We start from the raw sequence: 24,689 nt of genomic DNA on the forward strand, positions 1-24,689 counted from the left end.
GAATGGGAGAAAATATTTGCAAAACATGAGACTGATGAGGGCTTAATTTCCAGAAAATATAAACAGCTCATACAATAACAAAAACAAACAACCCAATCCAAAAATGGGCAGAAGACCTAACAAGCAATTCTCCAAAGACATACAAATGGCCAAAAGGCACATGAAAAAAATGCTCGATATCACTAATTATCAGAGAAATGCAAATCAAAACTACAGTGAGGTATCACCTCACACCAGTCAGAATGGCCATCATTCAAAAGTCCACAAATGATAAATGCTGGAGAGGATGTGGAGAAAGGGGACCCCTCCTACAGGGATGATGGGAATGTAGTTTGGTGCAGCCATCATGGAAAACAGTATGGAGATTCCTCAAAAGACTAAAAATAGACTTACCATATGATCCAGCAATCCCATTCCTGGGCATATATCCAGAGGGAACCTTAATTCAAAGATACATGCACCCCAATGTTCATAGCAGCACTATTTACAATAGCCAAGACATGAAAGCAACCAAAATGTCCATCAGCAGATGACTGGATAAAGAAGCTGTGGTATATTTATACAATGGAATACTATTCAGCTATAAAAAAGAATAAAATAATGCCATTTGCAGCAGCATGAATGGACCTGGAGATTGTCATTCTAACTGAAGTAAGCCAGAAAGAGAAAAAAAAATACCATATGATATCACTTATATGTGAAATCTAAAAAAAAAAAAAAAGACAAACTTATTTACAAAACAGAAACAGACTCACATAGAAAACAAACTTATGGTTACTGGAGGGGGAGTGGGAAGGGAAAAATTGGGAGTTCAAGATTTGCAGATACTAATATATATAAAATAGATAAACAAGTTCATACTGTATAGCACGGGGAACTATATTCAGTATCTTGTAGTAACTTATGGTGAAAAAGAGTATGAAAATGAATATGTGTATGTTCATGTATGACTGAAGCATTATGCTATGCACCAGAAACTGACACATTGTAAACTGACTATACCTCAATTAAAATATATATATATATATATATATATATATATATATATATATATATATATACACACACACACACACAAAATAAATGAGTCTTTTCATCAATTCAGTTGATTCTGAAGTCAAGGACTACTGTAAGTGTATTTTTTAGGTAAAAGTAATGTTCAGCTAGTAAATGTGCTTTGGAAATATCTCCCTGTAGGGTAGTCAGAGCTCATGAAACAGATGCTCGGTTGTCATCATTTTGGTAAACACGATAGCTTTCAGTTTCTTTCCCAAACTTCTTCATGCATTAATAGTTGGTACTACATGGTGCCATTTACATTTGTCAGGTAATATAGTAATGGGGGTATTTATTTTATGCTAAGTGGGTCATAGAATGCTTTGAGATAATTTCTTAAAAGCTGTTTATCAACAAGACTGCAGTAGAAATTGCTATTTGGATCTGTACTGCTTGCTCATTTGCAGAAAAACCATTATGACAAATAAACCTGAGAATAATTCCAGTTTACTACCACTGGCAAAAAAGAATAACCGTTTATTAAAGTAGATACAGAACACTTGTTTGCTCAAATTTTAATACTGCTTTACATACTGTGTTTGTGAAACAGTTCCTATTATGTTTATAACCAAAAATTTCAACTGATTACAGATTTGTCACTTGTCAAACACATAGCTGATAATCTTGAGGGGAAAATACATCAAAGGCATATATACAATTATAGAAGTTTCTTATTATACATGTCACATGGAAGATACATTTATTTATTCCTTTTTACATATTCTAGAAGACATTCAAATGAAGATAAATAGATTCAAAGTGGTTGATAAACTTCTGATGGTTGAGGTCCTTCATTTTTTTTTTTGTGATAAGAAAATCCAAAATTATTAATGTTGAATTTCTCATCGTACATTCATCTAAACACAGTAAAAAAAAAAAAAAACTTGTAGAGTTTGTAGATTGGCTAATTTAGGTGTTTCATAGTGGCTTATTATCCAATTAATTGACTGCTGGGGATATCCATTGGAGAACGAAAAAAAAAATCTGGAGAAAATGCTCCCAGTTACTTATATCTGATAAACAAAATGAAAACAAAAAAGAAGGAGCTGCAAAGCCACATGGTGCCATTTCTGGCCTAGTCTGTTATGTCCTGATGAACATTTTAAGTGTTTTCTTTTTCATAAAGGTAAATACCTGAAAAGACAGACACACTGTGTATGTTTCTTCCCAAAATATAGATTTTTAAAAAATATATACATATCGTATTATAGAAGCTGAAATTATGCAAAACCAACAAACAAAACACCACAGTAGAGTAAGTGGGTGCAGCATAGAGATTATAAAATGTCCCCACAGCAGCTTGGGGGCTCCCCCCGCTTTACCTGTTTCATGATTTTATAATCACACCTAAGTATTATCAAGCCTGAAATAAAGGCACTACTGACTTCAGGTAGTGCAAAGAGCTCAGCTATTTCTTTGATTAAGAATAAAATACTTTAAATGAATAGATGAAAATGCAAAATGGCACATTTTTTTCAACTCATTCCAGTGTCAAAGCTTAACCAAAACATCTAAATATACAAATGCAGCCTGCAAATACTTTAGTGCAAATGTGAAAAGTAATGGCATAATTTAAAATTACTTAAATAAGGTATTGTAAGGGTAGGAATTGTTCTAAGAGGTCTCCCTAGGGACAACAAACGTAATGGCCTCTGGTGCAATGTCTTGTTAAAACTTTCAAAAATCAAGAAGACAAAATTAGAGGTGAAAACTCACCCAAGTATTTATTATTCTAACTTATAAACTTAGAAGGGGAGGCTAAAAGGGCGATTTGTTGAAGATCAAAATACTTCCTTAGATTTGTCGATGGGGTTCAAAAATAACGTGAGTTCTCCTGAAGTCTGCTCACACGATGCTGGTGGTCAGTTGCCGACATGCTAGCGCGTCTGAGGAAGCCTGGGCCTCGCGGGAGGCTTCATCAGAAGGTCTCGTCGTCATTGCAGTTGGTGGCCCAGTGCCCGAACATCTCACAGATTTCACAGTAGGGGCGCTCCTCGCTCCGACTGCCGTGGTGTGTGGAGTGGGGGGGGTCCTCGGACATCTGTGTCTGGGTAGGACAATCCTCTGTGTCATGGAGATCAAAGCAGTCACATATGTCACAGAAGAGGCGAGGTTTCTTCTTGGACTGTTTCTCCTGGTCATCACTACAAATGTTAATGTGTATAGTCAGAAACTCATTTCATCAGAAGAAATTTAAGTGACAGTATCACTTGTAATGAATAAAAAATAAGGAAGAAGTGGTAGAGCACGTGCTTAGCATGCACAAGGTCCTGGGTTCAATCCTCAGTACCTCCGTTAAAAAATAAAGTAAAAAACAAACAAGAACTATGGCCAAGTCTAGGAGCCTCAAGTGTAAAGACTATGTCCACATTTCAGATTTTCACCCCATTGGTAGTGTACCGCTCTCCCGCCAGATTTATGGAAATCGACTGATGGCCAAGTAATCACAAATCAATGGCTTCTCCCACCCATTGGAGAACCTAACTTTACAAACACAACATTAGACAGACCTCAGGGCGCAATCAGCGCTGCTTAGCATGGAGTACCTGTCATAATTGTTCAGGTCGTCCCCATTCCCGTTAAGGGCTGCTTCTGACATCATCTCCACCTTCATCTTGAGGTCCTGATTCTTCCTTTGAAGGTCCACTATTACTGAATTTAGGAAATCAATCTGATTTGTTTGGGGGAAAAAAAAAAAAGATGTGAAAGATGTGTGAAACGTGTCCGCTGGAGCGTCAAGCAGGCAGGAAGCACACTCGCACTACGGCTACAGAGTGTGCGGGGCGGCATCAAGGGGCCGACAGAGCCATTAGGGACCCCGGGTTTACACATGTTTATATGCAAACACACACACACACACACACACATATGCAAAATTTTACAAAACGCATAACCAGTTATTTGTTCCATTAAACTGCAGAACTAATCCAGGACTTTTATGTTCTATAGATTTGAAAAAGCTCATGGAAATTCTGCTCAGATCATCATTTAACATTTAGTTATTAGTCACTATGAGATGGTAAATGTGTCTTCAGAGTAAAATGAAGGAATTTTAAAGAGAAGGCTGAAGCTCCCTTTTAACTGAGGAGACACTGGTGCACACTGAGGGCCGGCGTCCAGGGCCCCCAGGCAGTGAGGTGACCAAGTGACATCGGGAGCAAAGACTCTTAATGTTTCCTTTCAAACTGGGGTACTTTTAATTAAAAACAGTGAGTTTCTTCCCTCTTCTACAGACAATAAAAAGGTCTCATTTCTCTAAAAGTCCATTGAAAAAAAAATCCCATTTTGCAATATTAAAAAAAAGTGTGTGTGTATATCCACATATATACATATTTCACTTTTTAAAAGAAATGTTTGGCCTTTTCCTCCCACTGTGGCAATTATGAAACAAAGCATCACTAGCTTTGTGATTCCTGGCAGAACAGCCCTTCTGACACTGACGGCAGCCCCTCTGAATCTAATCTCATTTCTCAAACTGCATTTTCTAAGACATTATCCTCTTAGAAGCTACATATCAGGAAGAAATAGCCACAAAATGGATGTAAGTACAGCGGGAAGCCACACGCTCACGCACAAACACACACGTGCTCACAAATTAGGAAACATAAAACAAACCATTTGCTGATTGGAAGATAAGTGTTGGCAGTGGCAGACGAAACAAACGGAAGCGGAAAGGAAAGGGGGAAGAGAAAACATTGTTAGTTAAGTCTATGCTCCTTAGACACACACGCTAAGCAGACAATGCTGTCAGGTAGGTCAGGACGTTTCCTGACTCCTTACAAGCTTTTCAAAGGAGATGTCAGATAACTAAAATCACAAACTCACTCAGTTTTTCTTTCATTTGAAAGTGAAAGATGGCTTTTACACCTTTGAATTTTGAATGGGATAAGTATGTTCAAAATATGTTATTAAAATTGAAGATAGTGGGGAGGGTATAGCTCAAGTGGTAGAGCACATGCTTAGCATGCAGGAGGTCCTGGGTTCTATCCCCAGTACCCCCTCAAAAAATAAACCTAATTATCTCCCCACCCAAAATAAAATAAACAAACAAAACAGTAATAAATAAAGTAAAAAAAAGTATTCTCATAAAATTGAAGATAGATGTTCATTGCTTATGGGCTATACATTTCCAAAAACAATAATTTGCCTCCGTATAATTCCATTTTTTAAACTAAAGCTATTTTGATAATTTCAGCTTTAGGAAATAGTTTTCAAGAACCCATCTTTTTAAGGTAAAGATGAGCAAGGAAACTTTTGACAGAGTAATTCTACTTCTAGAAATTTATCCTAAAGAAAAATTAGTATATCTGCAAAATGATAGACACCCAAGATAGTTCATTATAGCATTATGTATAGTACACTTAAAAGATCAGAAACATGCAACTGTCATGTCAACCAATAGGGAACTGACTGAATTATGATATGTCCATACAGTGGAATACTATACAGCTATAAAAAAGATCAGTGCAGCTCCATTTACGTGACATGCTCCATTTGTGTAAAAAAGGAGAGAAAAGACTGTATTAATCTTGGCTTGTATATACTTTTTTTTCAATGCTGAAAAGATTTTTAAAAAAGACACTGATAATACTGATTATCTATTTGGTGGCTGGGAACTGAGCAGGAGAGAGATGGTGTTTGGAGGGAGACTTTTTTACTGTACATATTTTTAATGTTGTTTAATGATCAGACCATATGAATATATTACCTATGCAAAAGAGTAAATGATTTTTCTTAAATAGCAGGTAAGCAAAGCAAAAGGAAAGATTGTTACCTGACTCTCCTGGGCTCTTTCATCGTCTTCTGCCTGAGTATCAGTATTACCTTATATTAAAAACAAAAAACAACAGCAGAGGGGGGATTTTTTTTTAACTGCCATTTTTTCGTTGTTATTGCAACGGAAGGGCCAGTGTTAGAAACTCATTCTCACGTGGAATTCCCAGAGGCGCCTCTTTGAGGAGACATCCGAAGCTCCTGTCCCGCCTCTGGACCGCTAAGGGGCCCGCACGGACGCGGCCCAGCCCCTCAGGTGTCCTGTCTCAGGCTGGCCCACTGAGGGGTAGGGACGCCTGCCACACCCATCTGAGTGTAGAGACGTGAGCCCTCACTTTCTCCCAAAGAGACTGTCCCTCTCTCCTCCCCTGCAGTGCACCTGCCGAACCCACAGCTGCTCCCGGGCGGCTGCCTATCAAAGCTGTCTCATGCAGACTTCTGCCAACACTCAAGACCACGCGCAGGTCCAGAGGTGGGGGGTGCGGGGAGCCCGGGCGGGGTCCCCGGTGAAGGGCATGGCCTCGCGCAGCAGCCCGGCTGCCGGAGCGCCGGCGTCGCGGAGAAGCGCAAAGTGGTCATCCTTTTACCTGAGGAGCTGCTGAGCTGCCTCTTGTTCTCTTTGAGTTGAAGCTCCAAGTTCTTTACCTTGAGCTCAAGCTTCACCTTATCAGACTCTAGAGACTGAACGACTGAATGCAGGGACTTGGCGGAGGCGTTCTCTCCCCTGAGCACCGTGACCTGGAACACACGGGCTGGCTCAGGCTGGGGGTCGGGACACAGAGAGGCAGCATGAACGGTCCCCGAGATGGCACCCTACCTCATTTCTCAGTTTTTCCAGCTCTGCATCCTTTTCTGTGAGTAAGGCACTAGTGATACTGATGGATTTCTGCAAGGAAGCTTTTTCTTCATCTGCGTCTTTTATTAACTTGGATTCTCTAAAAGACCAAAGAGTTAAAAATTCCAGAAATCAACCGAGAGAGTGATCAGTGTACAACTGTCCTAGAACAAACATGTAATTAACTTTAGCTAATGTAAAGGCACAAAGTATCACAGGGAAGTGTTAGAGGGGGTGGAGACTATTACGCTTGCAAAATTTTACTTGAAATTTTACTTACTGTGAGGGGAGAAAAAGTTTACCTATGCACAGACATGCCAGAATCTGCATATCATTGTATCCATTTGAATTTAAAGAAACAAGTTAATAACTTTGGAAGACGTGGAATTAAAAAACAAAACAAGACTGTTGCACCCCACCCCAAAGAGTTATTTTTAAAAAATCTAACCTCCCCCCCGAGATGAATTCCGTTACTTCTTGAATAAATTGTTACCAAGCAATAACAACATTTAAAATACACACATGCAAAGCGGTTATACAGATGTCATGCAGAGCAGTTTTATGCTGGAAGTATCGATTGGTTCTCACTAATTTCGGTAACTTTTAGCAAGTTCCAAGAATGTGTTTTGGAGAGCTCGTGGGCCAAAACGGTAGCGGAGATTATTACTACTATTCCAACTGAAAGATTATGACTTTTCGTCCATAGTCTCTGAAGAGGGGATTAAGTTGCTCGTAGAAATGAAAGGTAATTACATAAAGGCTAGAACAGAAACGTGAAAACAGACTTCCAGGGTAGGATGGAAGCAAAGTGGCATCTGGAAGGAGGTGAGCGCACCTGAGTTTATGCTCTCAGGCTGCCCCAGCGTTTGGTTCTCACCAGAGCAGCGGGGACCAGGCTTTTCCTGAGAGGGACACAGTGACCTTGGAGTCAAGGAGTGGGGAGAAAAGGGGGAAAGATGAAAGGATGACAGGGAAGGAGGGCAAGACACACTAGAGACGACCCCAAAGGGCAGGCTACTACATGTTTATCAATGTGTGTGTGTATTTACATCTTTGTGGTCAAAATTCAAAAGTGCCAAGGTCATCTAAGCCAAGGAGAGGCTGAGGAACTGCCGCAGACTGGAGGGGACTGAGGGGATGTGACAACAAAAGGCAATGGGGTCTCCTAGACGGGATCCTGGAAGAGAAAAAAGACGTGAGGGGCAAACGGGGCAGAGCTGCCCCGCGTCTGGGGCCTAGCTGGGAGTGCCGCACCACGCTGCTCTCTCAGTTTCATGAAAGGACCAGGGAAGGCAGGATATGCGCACGCGGGGAAGCGGGTGAAGGGCAGGCGGGGAATCCCTGGACTGCCTCTGCAACTCTTCTGGAAACCTCAAATTTTAAAATAAGAAGTTTTTAAAAATTACAAGCGGTGTGAAACAAGAGGAAAAAAAGCTCGTGGCACAAAATTATGTGGGGAAAACAAAACTGGAGAAAAAATTCCTAGCTAGCCCTCAGGTCACACAACCATCGGCCCTGCGTGAACGTAATCATCACTGGGAGCTCACGGCTTAAACCACAACAAACCAAGTCCCTCCTGGTTCTGTTAGAAGTCACCGGGTGAATGCAGAGCATGACATGGTTCAGCCTGGCTTTAGAACCCCTTGAAGGGTCGGAAACTGAGGCCCAAGTTAGAAATGGCAGAATGTATGTCTGGTTAGTGAGACCCAAGATATCCGGCACACGAATTACAGAATTCTCGTGATTTATGGTAAATCGAAATTCTATACAAAGATGAAAATATAAGTGTTGTATTTTTCTCATTGTGTGGCTTACGCTTACACTCCAGCATAAGTAGTAAGAAAAGAATCTGAGACTAACAGAAATTTCTTGAATTCAACACCTAAGCGTTACATGTACACTTGGTGCTGTGAAATAACTGAGTGACACCTCGCCCGGAAACAGGATCTTGTTTAAGGGGAAACAAAACAAAGATTTTTGTGAAAGGAATGTACAGGCACTTTTTCCACCTGGAAAGTAAATATCTGATTTTATACCAAGAGTCAATAAATTTTGGGCTCCATATGTTTCTACTAAACTTATTTGGTAGTTGATCCTACTGTAAAAACGATTTCAAGAGATTTACTTGTAAATCCAACTCAAATTTGAGAAATGTGATTTTAAGTGTTTTTACTGAAAAATACCAGGATTTGGAGGCTAACAGATTTAGATTCTTCTATAGTCAGGACTCTACTTAGTCAAGATTTGACGGGTGTTTTGTGGGGGAGGGAGGGATAAAGACAGCATCAAGCTGGCAGAAGGAAAAAGGAGCAGGTATCTTTGCTTATCAGCACATACGTATAACCTCTGAGGCTGCTTTCTAAGAAGATGGCAAGAAGATGTTTCTTGTACAAGTTATCAAGATGCCTGGTTAGGAAAGGGATCTGACTTGTGATTTATACGCCAGATGACGGGACAGACAGACCTCGTCAGCTCATCTTTGCGACAGATCTTCATTGCCAGCATCTTAGTCGATTTCTAAGCCCAAATCCCACCGTGCAAACCGAGAGGGGCTAAATTAAACCACTTACACCAATATTACTGACACCTGAGTCACAACTCACATTGACAGGAAGGCCTGGGTGACTTTTAAGCCAGGCTGGCTAGGATGAGTTGGCATTACTACAAATATCAAGAAGGGAAGACAAATATAACATGAAAGAAGGGCTACAGGGGCCGGAAATCTTCCCCAGAGGGAACATCTTACCCAGATTCTTTCCTTACTACTTACATGAGAAATAAACTCCAGTAATGAAGCAAATACCTTAAAGTGTTACTGGGCAAGCTTTAAAAATGCAAGATAACAAGAACCAAATATTAGAAACATGAAGAGGAATGCAAATACAGTAAGGAGAACTCAATTTGCACGGCAGTTCTGTGCTGTATACAGATATAAAAAAAGACGTGTGTGTGTGTGCGCGCGTGTGTGTGTGTACTGCTGAGGATATTTTACAAAACAAAAGCAAGACACAGAGGGACAAAGGCAGCCAAAAAATATATACAACAATTTGGTTTACTGAAAATATATGAAATTTATTTATTAGAACGTGGATAGACTTTCTTTAGTCTTACCATTAAAGACACACAGATAGAGCAAGGGAAGCGAGAGTGGAAAGGGAAAAGAGAGGGGTGAGATGAGCATCGGTCAGCAGCGCAAGCTCGGAGACAGTCAGACAGTCAGCACCCGCAGTGAGCCGAACGAGCCGAGCGGCGCGTGGCCTCGTCAGCCGCTGCTCCTCCCTGAGTACAGAAATCTTGCATTGCCGCTAACACCATCAGTTCTGACTCTGCAAACCCACGTCTAAGATTCTGGCTCTGGAGAACCTTCTTTGACATCAAAAAGCCTAGAGAAGGGAGGGAAGCCAAACAGGTTCCCAGATCTGCTGTAGGCTTTCTCAGCCAGAGGAACGCACTTCTCCGCATCTGCCCGTGACAGCAATTCAGCGTGGCTCTGCTTTACCTACTAGACATCTCGGAACCTGGTTTGCCTGACTTGAAGGCCTGTTTTCCAAAGAAATGATTACACTTTTAAGCTAAGAGGAAAATTTTTACTACATATTGTTTGCAACTCAATGTTTAGGTAGCAAAAAAAAAACCACAGCAAATACAAGGTGATACTAATTTCTTAATGATCAGTAGTTTACTCCGACATCAGGAGTAAGTACTGCACTTCACTATAATGAACAATATAGTTTGAAGGAAGCAATTACATACTATTTTGGCTACATATGTTCAGTTATCACTAAACTGCTGCCTAAGATCTCAGTTCTTGCACAAACACTTCAAATATCTATGACTTAAGTACTTTTGAGACTTTCAATTAAGAACGTACCAAATTCTGTCTAGTAATCTATGCTAAAATTTACTTAACGATTACACACACGGACCTACATTGGAATCCATCACCAAACGGACTTTTCGAATGCATTTAAGGGCCCACAATATTAGCTAAAATATACTTGCATTCATATTTCTGAAATAGACATAACTTTCTATGAGGGTTAATTAACAATTTGAAAAAAAAAAGTCCTAAATATAAGAAACTAGGTTTAAAACTTTTTTCACTCCCAGAAAAAAATATCATCTTTATCTCATTTAGTGATTAAAAGAGTAATTTTCTGGAGACACTCTTCTACGCATACCCAGGACCTAAAACGGGAGCAGGGTGAAACCAGCACAGAGGAATGGACAAGCATCCAAATTTGCTCCAACTTTTTAAGCCATGAAAAAAGTCACACACCAATCACATCTTGAAAGGCATGTGATTCAGTCCAAGTCATGTGGTAATAAGGACTAACAAAGCAGAGCACTGTTCTTTTTTAAAAAAAAAAAAAAAGATTAAAGAGTAAAAATAAATACATAAATGATAAACGAATGTACGGTGAGAAAAAAAACCAGCATAGAAATCTGAAGACCTGGGTCTTATGCCTGCACCTGACTTCTTGGCCAGGTTGTCTAACTTTGGGGGCTTCAGTTTCACCGTTTTCAGATGCAAGCCCCACCACATATTTCACAGGGTTGTTTTGAGATTCAATACGTGTGTGAATTAAGAAGTGCTACTTAAATGCAAAGGGGTTACATCAGTACTCACACCAGCCCAATGCCTCAGGAAAAAGCACTATTAATTTTTTCACATGCCCCTGCTAGCGGCATACATGGGTTCTTTTTTTTTTTTTTTTTTTTTTTAAGAAATCAAGTCTTCTCTATGTAAAACAACTATCCCAAGGCTCACATGAGCGGAGCTGTGCTTGGACACGGGGACCAGGCTGAGGCATGGCAGCCACCACAGCTCGTGGTCACATGGAGAACAGCTGGCCGGACAACGGGCGAGGCAGGGATGAGACACACATGCATTCTGTTGTGAAACTTTAAAGCAGAATGAGTCTAAGGATTTCCTAAAAAAGAAAGGAGGAAGGTACCTCTGGGCTGAGGCCTAATTCCCTTCAGAATGTGGCTTAGGGAACGCAGATATCTTTGTGGGCCAAATAAAGCCCCTAATTCTGAAGCAATCGCCATGCTGGCAGGAGGGGACACCGACAGTGTGAAACACATGCGTCAGTGGTCAGTGAGGGAAACTTCCTGCCCTGACAAGGAAGAATAAAGTGTTCTGCAAGATTATGAATGAATTCTTTTCTTCTATTACTATTTTTTAATTGAGGTATGGAAGAATTCTTGACTGTACTATTCCTAAAGTTTATTTTTATTTTTGTATTTAGTAAGACAAAAAAGTGTGGCACTGTTGTGAGGCACTGTACAGCAAACCACTGCATGGGCTGCGGGTCTCGGCAGCAGTACTCACTAATCTGCTCGGCATGCGGGGTAAGCACAGAATTTCTCAAGACACAAACCGCACATCTTAAAAGAGCGGACAGAGACCATCAGAATGCATAAGCATTAGGCTTCTGAATGATTATTCCTGGGGGTCCTTTATCCTCACCCATTTGATTATCATGAAAGAATAATGAAGTTCTTTTTTAGAAAATAAATAGGAACATTGAAAGTGGTGTCTCCCAAGGTTGGGGGAGTGTGGTACAGCTCAGTGGTAGAGGGCATGCTTAGCATGCACAAGGTCCTGGTTCAATCCCCAGTATGTCCACTTAAAAAAAAAGTTTCCCATTATTACTAATTAACATTTTCATAAAACTGAAACCAGTATTTATAGGCAGATCAATTACTCTAGGAAAACTATTGTTTCTTTAGTTACTGAAACTAGGAAGGAACAGCGGCATAATATGAGACAATCTGATTTTAGAACACTTCCGAAAAAACGCAGCTGAACATGGCTTAAAAATCAAACTGTTCTGTGTTTTAGTAATACTGACACTCTTGCAAATGGATTTCCATAATTTGTCAATTATGAACACCAAACTATCACAATGCAATTTTCTGTTCAGGTCGTATGTTTTCCACAAGTCACTGTGTGCATCATGTTCTAACATTTTCCTTATTAAACACTCACATACACACACATACACACACAAACACACACAAGACAATAAACACAAAAAGAAAGCCTACCTCTTTTTCATTTCTAACAACTGATTATTGAGCACAGACCTCTCTTCTTCCAGCTGGAAAAAAAAACACACATATAAAAGAAGTTTAGTTCGTAACAAGTCCACAGAGGGGCCCCATTTCTCACCTTCAGGTCCCATTCCCACGCTCCAGTTAAAGCAACTGGCTTTCCTCAGAGGTGATGAAAAAAGAGCAAGCGTATCTCAGATATTAATTCACAAATTGTTTATGACCCGAATGATGCCCCCTCCTCAGGGACCTGAGAGTTAACATATTAAATAATACCACCTTGAACAGTACACATTGCATCTCAGACATTCAGTAAATGTCTCCTGCATCTGATAAATGCATGAGTGAAGACTTCGCTATTAACATTCTGGTCCTTTACTGAAACAAGAGGTCAGGTGTCACCAACGTGTAGGGCGAGGAACAGGTAAGTTCCTCTACACGGGCCTCATCTTACGCCTACTATATTCCAGGCACTTGCTCCTGACATACAAAAAAAGAAATTCTACAAAAGAACTTTAAGAGGTCCTTTAGTTCTAAAATTGTTATTCTATTAAGGATTAAAACAAAAAAAGAATCAGCTAGTCCATCTTGTGAGAGGAGACCCACCACGACCTTCCGTCTGCACCACGCAGTTTATTTAGCCAAATACAGCACCGATGTTAACTCATACTTTTAAACAAAAAGACAAAAAAGCTCTTCCGTGTGTGTGTTTTTTTAATCAAAGGACAACACCAAAGACTATGTAATGGTTTCCAACCATGGGAGTGGCCCAGAATTTAAGCCACTGGCTCACTGTAAGTAGTTATTGTCTTGTTTCTGATTATGTATCAGTTATGCACACGCTTCGCTATAAAGGTCCTCATACTTTAAAAGTTCTTAAATATAAACATGTATGGTTTAAACATAAATTTATCAAGAAATCTACACAGGTTAACATACAGTTTTTTTTTTCACTACAGACTCCCCTTTCCTGGTCCATTAAGATATATGCATTTGCTGCATAAGTAATTTTAAAGAGTCAAAGGAAGGAAGAAGTGGGGGAGGCAAACTTTAAAAACTCAAATGAGAGCGAACATCTGGAGAGTGGGATGTGGAGATGAGAGGGGCTCTCATTTTTTCCTTTGTGCCCTTTTATATGGTTTATATTTATTTTTTAAACAAGGAAGCCGTTTCACTTTTATAGTTAAAAAAAATTAAAACAGAGGGAAGAAAATCAATAAACAAACTTAAGACTGAGAAATGACTACAATGAAGATATAAATGGATACAGGACATGGCAGATAATTCACAACAGAGAAAATACGAATGATTAATAAACACCTGAAAAATCATTCAACACTGCAAACAAGTATGTAGAGATTCTCCCCGTTTCTCGAGGGACGCACTGTGCCCGAATTTCCACAGAACAGAAATTCAGGCTGCTCATTGTACTGATTCTTTACAGGGAAACAATGTTTTTCCCTTTTTCTGGTCCAGGACCCAATCCAGGATAACAAGTTTCATTTAGCAGTCATATTTTTTTAGTCTAACTGGCTCCTCATTTTTCCTTGTCTTTTGTGACCTTGACAGTTTCGTTGTGACCTTGACAGTTTCGAAGAGCACAGGCCAGTAGAATGTCCATCAATTTGGATTCATCTGATGTTTCCACGTGGGTGGAGTCAGATCAGATTTTTTTGGCAGGAACACCACAGAAGTGATCCCATGTCCTTCTCAGTACGTGACAGTAAGAGGCACACAATGTTGATTGTTGCTGAGGGTAACACTGATCACTTGGTTAAGGAGGCATCTTCCACGTTTCTCCACTGTAAATGCACTATTAATTTGTGGAGAGATATTTTGGAACTCTGTAAACATCCTGTTCCTCAACAAAATCTCACTCACTGGTTTTAGCAACAATTGATGACTCTTGCCTAAATAAATTATTACCATGATGGCTACAAAATGGTGATTTTCTATCATTTTACCTATCTTCCAGCTGGCATTTTACTGTAAGGAAAGGCTTTCATTTTTCTTTCATTCATTTATTTATACCTATCTGTTTCCATGACATATTTATATCATGGTTTCTTATTTTTTCAGTAGGCTATAAACCATTACAAACATTATTTCTTTTGATGCTCAGATTATCTCAGACTTGGCCAGTGGAAGCCCCTTCAACGTGGTTCTGATCTGGTTTTGACTAATCCCCAATATTCTTTAAGTACCTCCTTGCTTTTTGGTGCACAAGATATTCCAGGTTCATCCTGTATTCTTTCTGACTCAGCCCTGGAATCAGTCATTTCTCAAAGGACCTTTTAGTGGAGAAGAGCATTTAGAACCCAAAATCTAGGTAGCTAGGTGTTCTTATTGATATTGGAGTGTTATTACTTCTAAGTTCTGTTAGTGGACTTGATCAACACTTGAAACTTCTGCTCTTCAAAAGACTGTTAAGAAAGTGTAAAGACAAGACACAGACTGAGAAAAAACACTTGCAAAATATAACCTGATGAAGAACGTGAATCCAGAATGTATTAAGAACTCTCAGAACTCAATAATAATCCAGACAACTAAGCAAATTTTAAAACATGCAAAAGATCTGAACAGACACTTGACTAAAGAAGAGATGAAGGCGGCCAATAAGCAGATGAAAAGAAATTCCTTCATTAGTCACCAGGGAAATGCAAATTAAAACTACACTTGAGACACTTGTTATCATTTCTAGTTTCACTCCGTTGTGACTAGATAACATACTTCGCGTGATTTGAATCCTTTTAAGTTCAGAGACTCGTTTTATGGACCAGCACATGGTCTACCCTGGAGAACGCTCCGTGTGCATTTGAGAAGAATGTGTCTCCAGCTACTGCTGAGTGGAGTGCGCCACAGATGACTGTCATGTCTCGCCGACATACAGTGTTGTCCAAGTCTTCTATTTCCTTGTTGATCTTCCCCCACTATCAACATCCCACAGCAGAGCGGCACATTCATGACCACCCACGAACCTACACTGGCACAGCATTATCACCACAAGCCCATAGCTTACATGAGATTCACTCCTGGTGTTGCACATTCCATGACTTTTGACAAATGTATAAAGACGTGGATCCACTGTTGCAGTACTGTACCGAACGGAGTCACTGCCCTAAAGACCCTTGGTGCCCTCCCTGTTCATCACTCCCACCCTCCTCTACCCTTCACAGCCACCATATTTTTGTCTGTATAGTTCTGCCTTTTCCAGAATGTCTTATCTTTGAAATCATACAGTATGCAGCCTTCCCTAAATTGGCTTCTTTTACTTTGCAATATGCATTTAAGGTTCCTCCATGTATTTTCACGAGCTGATAGGTCATTTCATGTTGCTGCTCAATAATATTCCATCATCTGGATGTACTTTAATTTATTTATCCACTCACCTACTGAAGGACATCTTGGCTGCTTCCAAGTTTTGGCAATCGTGAATCAATCTGCTATAAACATCCACGCGCAGCATTCTGTGTGGACATAAGTTCCCAGTTCATTTGAGTAGATACCAAGGAGCACGACCGCTGGATCACACAGGAAGAGTATCTTTAGTTTTGTAAGAAACTGCTGAGCTGTCTCCCAAGGTAACAAGAGTTCCTGTTGCTCCGTACCTTTGTCAGCGTTTGGTGTCATCAGCGTTCTGGGTTCCGTCCATTCTGACAGGTGTGAAGTCGTACCTCACTGCTAGTTCCCAAATGACACATGATATTGCGCACCTTTTCGTATGCTTACTTGCCATCGACGCATCTTCTTTGGCGAGGTGTCTGTTCAGGACTTTTGTCCACTTTTCAACTGGGATGTTCATCTTCTTATTAAATTTTACAACTTCTTTGTGTATTTCAGTAACAGTCCTTCATTCGATGTGTGTTTTGTAAAAACTGTCTCCCAGTCAGTGGTTGTCTCAATTCTCTTTTCACGTTATCTTTCACAGAGAAGAAGTTTTTAATTTGAGTATCGTCCAGCTTATCAATTCTTTCTTTCATGGATCATGCCTTTGAGGTTGTATCTAAAAAGTCATCTCCATACCCAAAGTCAGCTAGGTTTCCCCCTATTTTATTTTCTAGAAGTTTTATAGTTGTACATTTAACATTTAGGACTATGACCCATTTCAGCTTAGTTTTCATGAACAGGGTTAATATGCGTCTAGATTCACTTTTTTACATGTGGATGTCCACTTGCTCCCACACCATTTGTTGAAAAAAAGATCTTTGCTCCATTGTATTGCCTTTCCACCTTTGTCAAAGATCAGTTGTCTATATTTATGTGGGTCTATTACTGAGCTCTCTATTCTGTCCCATTGATCCACTTGTCTATCCTTTCACCAATAACATGCTGTATCTGATTACTGCAGCTTTATACTAAGTCTGAAGTTGGATAGTTGTCAGTCCTTCAACTTTGTTCTTCAATACTGAGTTGGTTATTTGGGGACTATCTGCCTCTATGTATAAATGGAGACTGTGTTAAATCTATAAATCATGTTAGGAAGAACCAATAACTGAACAATACTGAGTCTCTCTATCCATGAACATAGACTATCTCTCCATTTATTTAGATCTTCGATTTTGAATCAGTCTTTCTTTCTTCCTTCCTTTTTTTCCTTTCTTTTCTTTCTCTCTCTCTCTCTCTTTCTTTCTGTGGGAGGAGGTAACTAGGTTTACTTATTTATTCTTAGAGGAGGTGCTGGGGACTGAACCCAGAACCTCAAGCATGCTAAGCATGTGCTCTACCGCTTGAGCTACACCCTCCCCCAGCTCTTCTTTGATTTTGTTCATCAAAATTTTGTAGTTTTCCTCAGATGGATCTGGTACATATTTTGTTATATTTATACCTAAGTATTTCATTTTGGGGGGTGCTTATGTAAAATGGTATTATGTTTTCAATTTCAAATTCCACTTGTTCATTGCTTGTATATAAGAAACCAACTGACTCTTGCATATTAAACCTAGTATCCTGCAACTTTGCTATAATCACTTATTAGTTTCAGGAGTTTGCCGTTCTTTTGGATTTTCCGTACTGTGTGATCTGTAACAAAGTTTTATTTCTTCCTCCCCAATATGTATACCTTTCAAATCCTTTTCTTATCTTATTGCATTAGCAAGGAATAGCAGTATGAGGTTGAAAAGCTGTGGTGAGAGGGGACATCCGTGCCCCGTTTCTCAGAGGGAAAGCCGTGAGTTTCTCACCACTAAGTATGTTAGCTATAGAGTTTCTGTAGCTACTCTTTATCAAGTTGAGGAAGTTCCCTTCTATTCCCAGTTTGCTGAGAGTTTTATCATAATGGATGCCGGATTTTTCAAGTGTCTTTTTTGCATCTATAGATATGATCATGTGGTTTTCTTCTTTAGTCTGTTGATATGACAGGTTACACTCTTATTTTCAAGTGTTGAACCGGCCTTGCATCTCTGAGATAAATCCCACTTCGTTGTGGCATCTAATTCCTTTTAAACATTGTTGGGTTCAATTTGCTAACATTTTGTTGTTTTATACTATTTTGATTCCATTTATGTTACTTACTAGAAAAGGCAAAACTATAGCATCATAAAAGAAATGAATGGTTTTTAGGGATTGGGAAATGATTGACTATAAAAGGAGTATGAGAACAGTTTGGGGTGAAGAAAACCTTGATTGTGGAGTAAATTGTATGACTGTATATATACGTTAAAACTCACCAAACTATATACCTATGAAGGATGAATTTTATGTAAATTATACCTTAATAAATACAAATTTCACGGGGAAGCAAGTTTGAGCTATTTATACAATACAGCTTTTGTAAGAAACAAAACCCTATGTACATGCTGTTACACATGTGAAGAACGGCATGAAAAGATACACCCAACCATTTATAATGGTGCCTCAATGAAATGAGAGGAGTAATGGCTTTGAGATATGTGTTTGTATGGTTTCATGTTACAAACATGTATGATTATTTCTAAACTTGAAATAACATTATAATTTAAAAGGAATAAATAATTCCTATTTTTTAGAGGCACAAAAGTATTTGCAGAAAAAATGATAGTATATCTAGGGTTGGCTTCAAATTAATCCACAACAGGGTGGAGGGTAAGTGGCAGTAACCAAGAGTTGACTGCCTTTTGGATTGAACACACGGGGATTCACTATATCGCTCACTCTGCTTCTATGTGTGCTTGAAATTTTTCACAATAAAAGGCTGAATGAAAGAGAGGGTTACTTTACCCCAAAATATTAAGAAAATAATATTACAGTGAAAAAGGTACAAGAATGATCATGGTTTGGGGAATACTAAACCAAAAAATCTCAAATAGCTCATCCATCCACAAATAGCTCATCTGTCCACAAAACTGCTTAATATGTAAACATGGTGGGTAACTTGCTTTAAATCTATCACTTAAGAAAAATGCTAGCTTGCGTCCAGTGAAGGATGTGCTGAAGTTCAAAATCATTACATACACTACTCCTGCTTTTGTAGGCTCAGTAAAAACACTTGAATACAAATCTTCAGAAAGGAGTGGCAATTTTCTGTTTTGCTCACCACTCTCCTCCATTTCTGGAACACTGGTAGGCATGCAGCAGGCGCCCAATAACTACGTGCTGAGTGAACAACGGTGGCAGATCGTCAGTAAGCTGGTGCTCTGCATGGGTATGAGTTGGCAGTGGCCATTGGAAGCCAGGGTTCTCAAGAATGACCTCTCTCTGCTCAACTAGTCTAAGCGAGCCAGTGCTAAGCCGATTCTTTTCTCGCCGACTTCCCCAGTGAAGTGGTTCACATTTGGGCTATTTCAGTCTCTTCTCTAACCAAGTGTTCTGAGGTCCAAAATAGCAGCTCTACCTTGACAGCACAAAACACATTCACATTCCCTGTGTCTGAGGATTTCTAGTCTCGCCTCCCACACACACACAGACAGACTCCTGCTCTTAGAAGTGGAGAAGCTAATGGGGGAAAAAAGGAAGAGGAGGATTTAGTCATTTCCGTGGACAAACCCTTCCAGAGAAGAAAGGAGGGTGGGATGGACACGGGGAAGTGCTGCCCACACCCCGCTTTCCAGCCTGGCCTTGTCGCCAGCCTCTGGGAGAGCTGTCAGCAGAGAGCCCCCGGTTGTCGACCCTCAGGGATCACTGCAGCAGAGCCACCTCTGCTGGGGTCACAGCCCCTTCCTGGGATGGACCACCTCCAACGACTGATCCATAGGAGATTATAAAAAGACTGGACATCTGGTCCCAACTGGGGACAAAGTACGAGGGCCACTCCAGCTCCAGAGCTTCCTGTGGGGGTGGTCAAGGCTGTCGCTGGGCCTGCATCATGGCTCAGCTTGCTCTGCCCTGTCCTGCCTCCTTCCTTTCTTTTCTACAGGTGCTGCCCCAAGAACACACCTTAATAAGCATCATGCCCACTGAACACTCTCCCAGCCTGCTTTCCGGGGAACCCGACCTCCAACAGTAAGCATTCAGGTACCACCCTAAGATTTTAGAAGAGGCACAGGATGATGGCAGGCCTGGGAGACTGGTCTGACTTTATATAACGTATGTAAGTAAATATACATATGAATATATTTATATCTTCAAATACACGCACACACAGGTATCACTGGCCTTTAACAAGAAAGCTACTGATGGTGCGGTTGCACAGTGGGGGGACTGTGACTGAGTGAGGCCAGTCCTCAGGACGTAGTTCTTCACACAGAGCACACCCATCAACCTAGTCTTTAATTTTTGCTCCTGGTTGCTGGAAAGACGGCTGCTAACATCTTCGGTGTAGTTCAGGTGCGTCCTCTGCAGGGCTGCAAGCATCCTTAACTAAACAGAAGCAAACTGGAGGAGACCCATGCTCTTCGGTCTAGACATTCCGGCAGTCATTTACAGACAGGGTGGAATCTCAGGGCTAGGAAATGCTTTCCTACAAATCCCCTCAAGAGCTAGGGTGCTTATGAGAGCCGTGCAGAATCTAGAGAGCTGCCTCGAACAAGAAACTTAGAATATGCAAAAACGGAGTATGCGGAATAAAAAAACACTTCTGCAACTGAACACACCCCCGGCCCATTTCTTCAGTGTAATGTTTGAATACGCTTAACTGGGTGAAGGGGAGATGCCCTCAGAACCCAAACAAACCACAGGTTTCAGCTTTAGCCAATTTCTAAGTTGTAGATAAACTTGGTATTTTTTTTTTAAAGAATACTTTATTACTTTGGTTAAAACCATATATGATCTTTTTAAGATAATTCAGCAATACAGAAAAAGAAAAAAAGAAAGGACAAAATTTCTCCCGTTTTACCACTGGGAAATAATTCTAAGTGAATGGGATACTTCATGTGGAACTTCATGGTGAAATAATTCTACCAGAATTAACATTAGCTGGATGGCATGCCAGCTGTCCCCAACTATACAGAGCAATAAGGACAGTTAAAGGGGGAAAAAAGCAAATTTAATTTTACTTGAATTTAATAGAAGGAAAAACTGAAGCAAACAAAAGAATATAGTTGAGGGTAGAAAAATATTCTTCACCAAATTCTTTACCACCATACTCCATTCTAAGAGCTCCCACTAGGTTTATACTACACATTTATTTTATAAAATAAATTTTAAGTAGAATTTTTTTTAAATGAGGTTAATATTTTCTTGGGTGTAAATTAATTATAATTTTAAACAACATCAAACATCATCCTGATATAAAAGACAAGGAAGTTTTCACGCTTCCACTTTGTTTCAGTCCTATAACCTCAAATTCTGTTAATCATAGTCTCTCTGTATATTTTTCTCTTTTTTTCTCCTGTTTCTGTCTGTCTTTTTTTTTTCTTTCATTTTTTTCGCTTTTATCTTGCAAATGCTTTAAGCTTAAATTCACTAAGTGATCAAAACCAACATCAATAATGAGATAAAGAAACACAACCTGCCTCCTGGCGGGTACAGTGTCACTCACAGAGCCTTTCGGCTAAAAATGTGTAACCAACCTAAACACTGCCACGATGAGACACCGACAAACCCAAAATGAAGGGTTTTATACAGAATAACTGGCCTGTTCTTTGCAAAAAAAAAAAAAAAAAAAAAAAAAAAGTCAAGTTGTAAGAGGCAAAGAAGGCAGAAGAACTGTTCCAGATAAAGACTATAAAGAGACTTGACTCAAAGAGTGGAACACATGATCCTGGATTGGATCCTGAATCAGACCAAAAAAAAAAAAAATCACACAAAAACTGTATCGAACATTTCTGGGACAGAAGCCTAAATATGGAACTTGGCCTGTACACTAGACAGTAGTGCTCAACTTCCTGAGTTTGACACCTGCACTGTAGTTTGGTAACAATGAGTCCTTAGCTTCCACGAACACTCTTTTATTTTCACAACTTTTCACCAGACTTCGTCTGCACCTGTGACCTTTCTGAACTGTTAGCTGAGTTGTCTGTTCACCTGGAGTCAGCGCTCCTCTCCAGTCCTTCTGCCCCAGCTTCTCTCGAGCTGAGCCCTGTATTTTGATTCATGTCTTGCTTGGCCAGATTTTATCAGTAAGTAGCTACTTTCCAGAAGGGCTCGTAGATGCTACAGCTTCTACGATCTTTCATGTCTGAAAACATCTGTCTTCTTCCCTGGATAATAACTGCCTGGACACGATGCTCTTCTTCCTATTTCCTGTCCCTTTTCTTCTGTTGTCCCACAACTTTGGAAACCGTGAACTATGGTTTCCTGGCATTGAATGCGGCTGCATTGGGCTGCTTTTTCTCCTTTTTGTAAGAAATCTGCTCTTACTGCCTGGGGACCACAAGAATTCTCTCTGTATTTTTAGAAACGCTCATTAGGCTCCTTTCTGTTTCTGACGCGTGTAGTGGTTCTGATACGCTGTGGGTTTGGCCTTCGATTTGTCCCCTTAACTCTTTGCTGTCTGTTCAGCTTGTATCACCGCATCACCTTCTCTTTGAACAGCTGTTTTATTTACATCACCGAAGTTTCTATATAACACAGAGCAGTATTTCACTCTGGGCAGTATCTTCTCATGGCCTGAATTTCTCCTCTCTCTGTGGACCCCTAGGTTCCCTTCTCTTTTTCCCTCCATGGGTACAGTAGGTATTCAGTTGTTCATCTTACCCTGGGCAGCTCCACCTACATCTTGCTGGATTGGCTCACATGTAATGTAAATGACTTTTCCTTTATATCCCTCCCACTTTATCTGAGACCTTCAATCCTCATCTCCAAGCCACAACTGAAAAACTGGGCACTGCAGTCTACACACCTCTGCAGCCAGAGGACCCGGGGCAAGGATGGGTGTTGCAGTGCCTGGAGGTACAACAGCCACTGAGATGAGAGGATGAAAACTACGGTAAGAACAGCAGCCGCGCAGAGAGGAAGAGCAGGGTTCCCTGAGGACGCTCCTGAGCGGCTGGGCCCACCTGGACAACCGGTCTGTGCGCTTATCAACATTTGAGAAAGAAAAACCCACCTGCTCCCACCCACCCATTTACTTAAACCACTCCGTTGGCCAGACTAGCCATGGAAAATGACAACTCGCAGTTTTTCCTGCTCTGGTACATCCTGAGTGGTAGAAGAGGGCTTCTAGCTTCAAAGGCTTTTCCTCGACTGTCCCCCAGGCTGCCTGCTCACTTCTTCAGTCTAATTTTCTCCAAACTAGGCTGGGCATGGGAATGGGAAGATGATTTTAGAGTAAAAATTTTCAGGATTTTGTTATTTGCTTTCCTTTCTCTTACCACCATGAACACAGCGTCAAATGGAGTCAAACCACAATTTTGTTTCTTTCCTTGGTTGTCAATTTCAACATGTACAACATGAAGTTGACGGGCTTTTCCTGGAGACATTTTTCATAGTCAAAAATGTGTTCATTCCACTAGGTATTGAGGGAGGTTCTGCGATCCTGCTCCCCTCAGACCTACTTGCCCAGAAGTCTTCCCAGCCCAGACTGAAATTTGACGACTGACGATCACTGTTCCAAAATAAAACATGACATACTAAAAACAGCGTCCCCCTTCTAAACATTCACACCTGGGAATTCAAGCTTATTTAAAAGGCGGGCGATTATTCATGGATCAATTGAGATAAGCCCAGGGTTTTTTTTGTAAACTGCACCTGTTACAACCTCTGTCAGGAAGAAATGTTGATGACATACAGTTATTGACTCATCCGCTAACTGTCCAGTTTCCACGAGCCAACTGTAACCTCATTTTGCAAATAACCAGGGCGAAAATCAGCCCTGTTCCCATAGTGACAGTTCAGTGTAAGTGTAGCCCTCACAGGGGGGAATGATAAAGCAGACATTTCTAAAGAGTCTCCCCTAAGGTGACTGTTTCTACAGAAGGCTCATATTATTCTGATTATTTTTAGTATTCTCTATGAAAAGAAATAATGCTCTGTATGGCTTCCATTAATCTCAAAACCACGAGACCCTGCCCGAATTCACACTGTACACACTACCACCCACGCAGAGCAAATGCCCCGCTCGTGTGGCAACAGGCTTTTGGCAACCACAACTCTCTGCAACAAAGCCACGAAACTGGAAGTAAGTAGACTTGTGCAACAGAGTAGAAAGAGTGGTCAAAAGGCTCTGCATCCCATTCCGTAAAACAGGACCTGAGGCCTGGCCAAAGAGACACTCACTTCACCCCCCGTTCCTTTTTACTCACTAAACCTGTACACCACGTTCCAGGAGGCCCCTCTCCCACCACCTGTGCGGGGAGGGCCTGGGACGACCACGGACAGTGTTCCCTGAACCAAGGAAGAAAGCATCTCCCCGGGAGACCAGCGGTGATGGCACTTAGGGTGGGCCCCCAACAGTGAGGACAAGTTCACCAGCGGAGGAAGGGAGAAGAAGACATGTAAAAGCTGACACACGAATGGCAAGCGGCTGGGGAGTGGCGGCAGATGCAGGAGAAACACAAGCAAGTGGTGCAGAGAAGCCAAAGGAGGCGAGCCGGGGATGCGGGTGGCGGTGCCAATGTCCATGGACGGTAGAAGGAAGCCCTGCGCGTGTGCAGTCATAGGGCAAGTG

The 24,689-nt window shown here is 40.8% G+C and overlaps 1 protein-coding gene across 5 annotated transcripts in view; it reads right to left on the reverse strand.

Annotated features, from left to right (window-relative positions):
- Positions 1 to 1,513: 1,513 nt before the first annotated feature.
- Positions 1,514 to 24,689, reverse strand: part of CLIP1 (CAP-Gly domain containing linker protein 1) — a 112,167-nt gene continuing 88,991 nt past the window's right edge. For all 5 annotated transcript variants that reach the window (XM_031442605.2, XM_064481258.1, XM_031442602.2 and 2 more), the window contains 6 exons: positions 12,722 to 12,774; positions 6,647 to 6,764; positions 6,417 to 6,567; positions 5,831 to 5,880; positions 3,603 to 3,727; positions 1,514 to 3,200 (listed from right to left, as the gene is read on the reverse strand). In XM_031442605.2, the coding sequence (XP_031298465.1) occupies positions 2,975 to 3,200; positions 3,603 to 3,727; positions 5,831 to 5,880; positions 6,417 to 6,567; positions 6,647 to 6,764; positions 12,722 to 12,774 (723 nt within the window). In that variant the 3' untranslated portion in view covers positions 1,514 to 2,974. The remainder of the gene's footprint in view (positions 3,201 to 3,602; positions 3,728 to 5,830; positions 5,881 to 6,416; positions 6,568 to 6,646; positions 6,765 to 12,721; positions 12,775 to 24,689) is intronic.

This window comes from Camelus dromedarius, chromosome 31 (assembly GCF_036321535.1).
Source record: "Camelus dromedarius isolate mCamDro1 chromosome 31, mCamDro1.pat, whole genome shotgun sequence".
Classification (NCBI taxonomy): Eukaryota; Metazoa; Chordata; class Mammalia; order Artiodactyla; family Camelidae; genus Camelus; species Camelus dromedarius.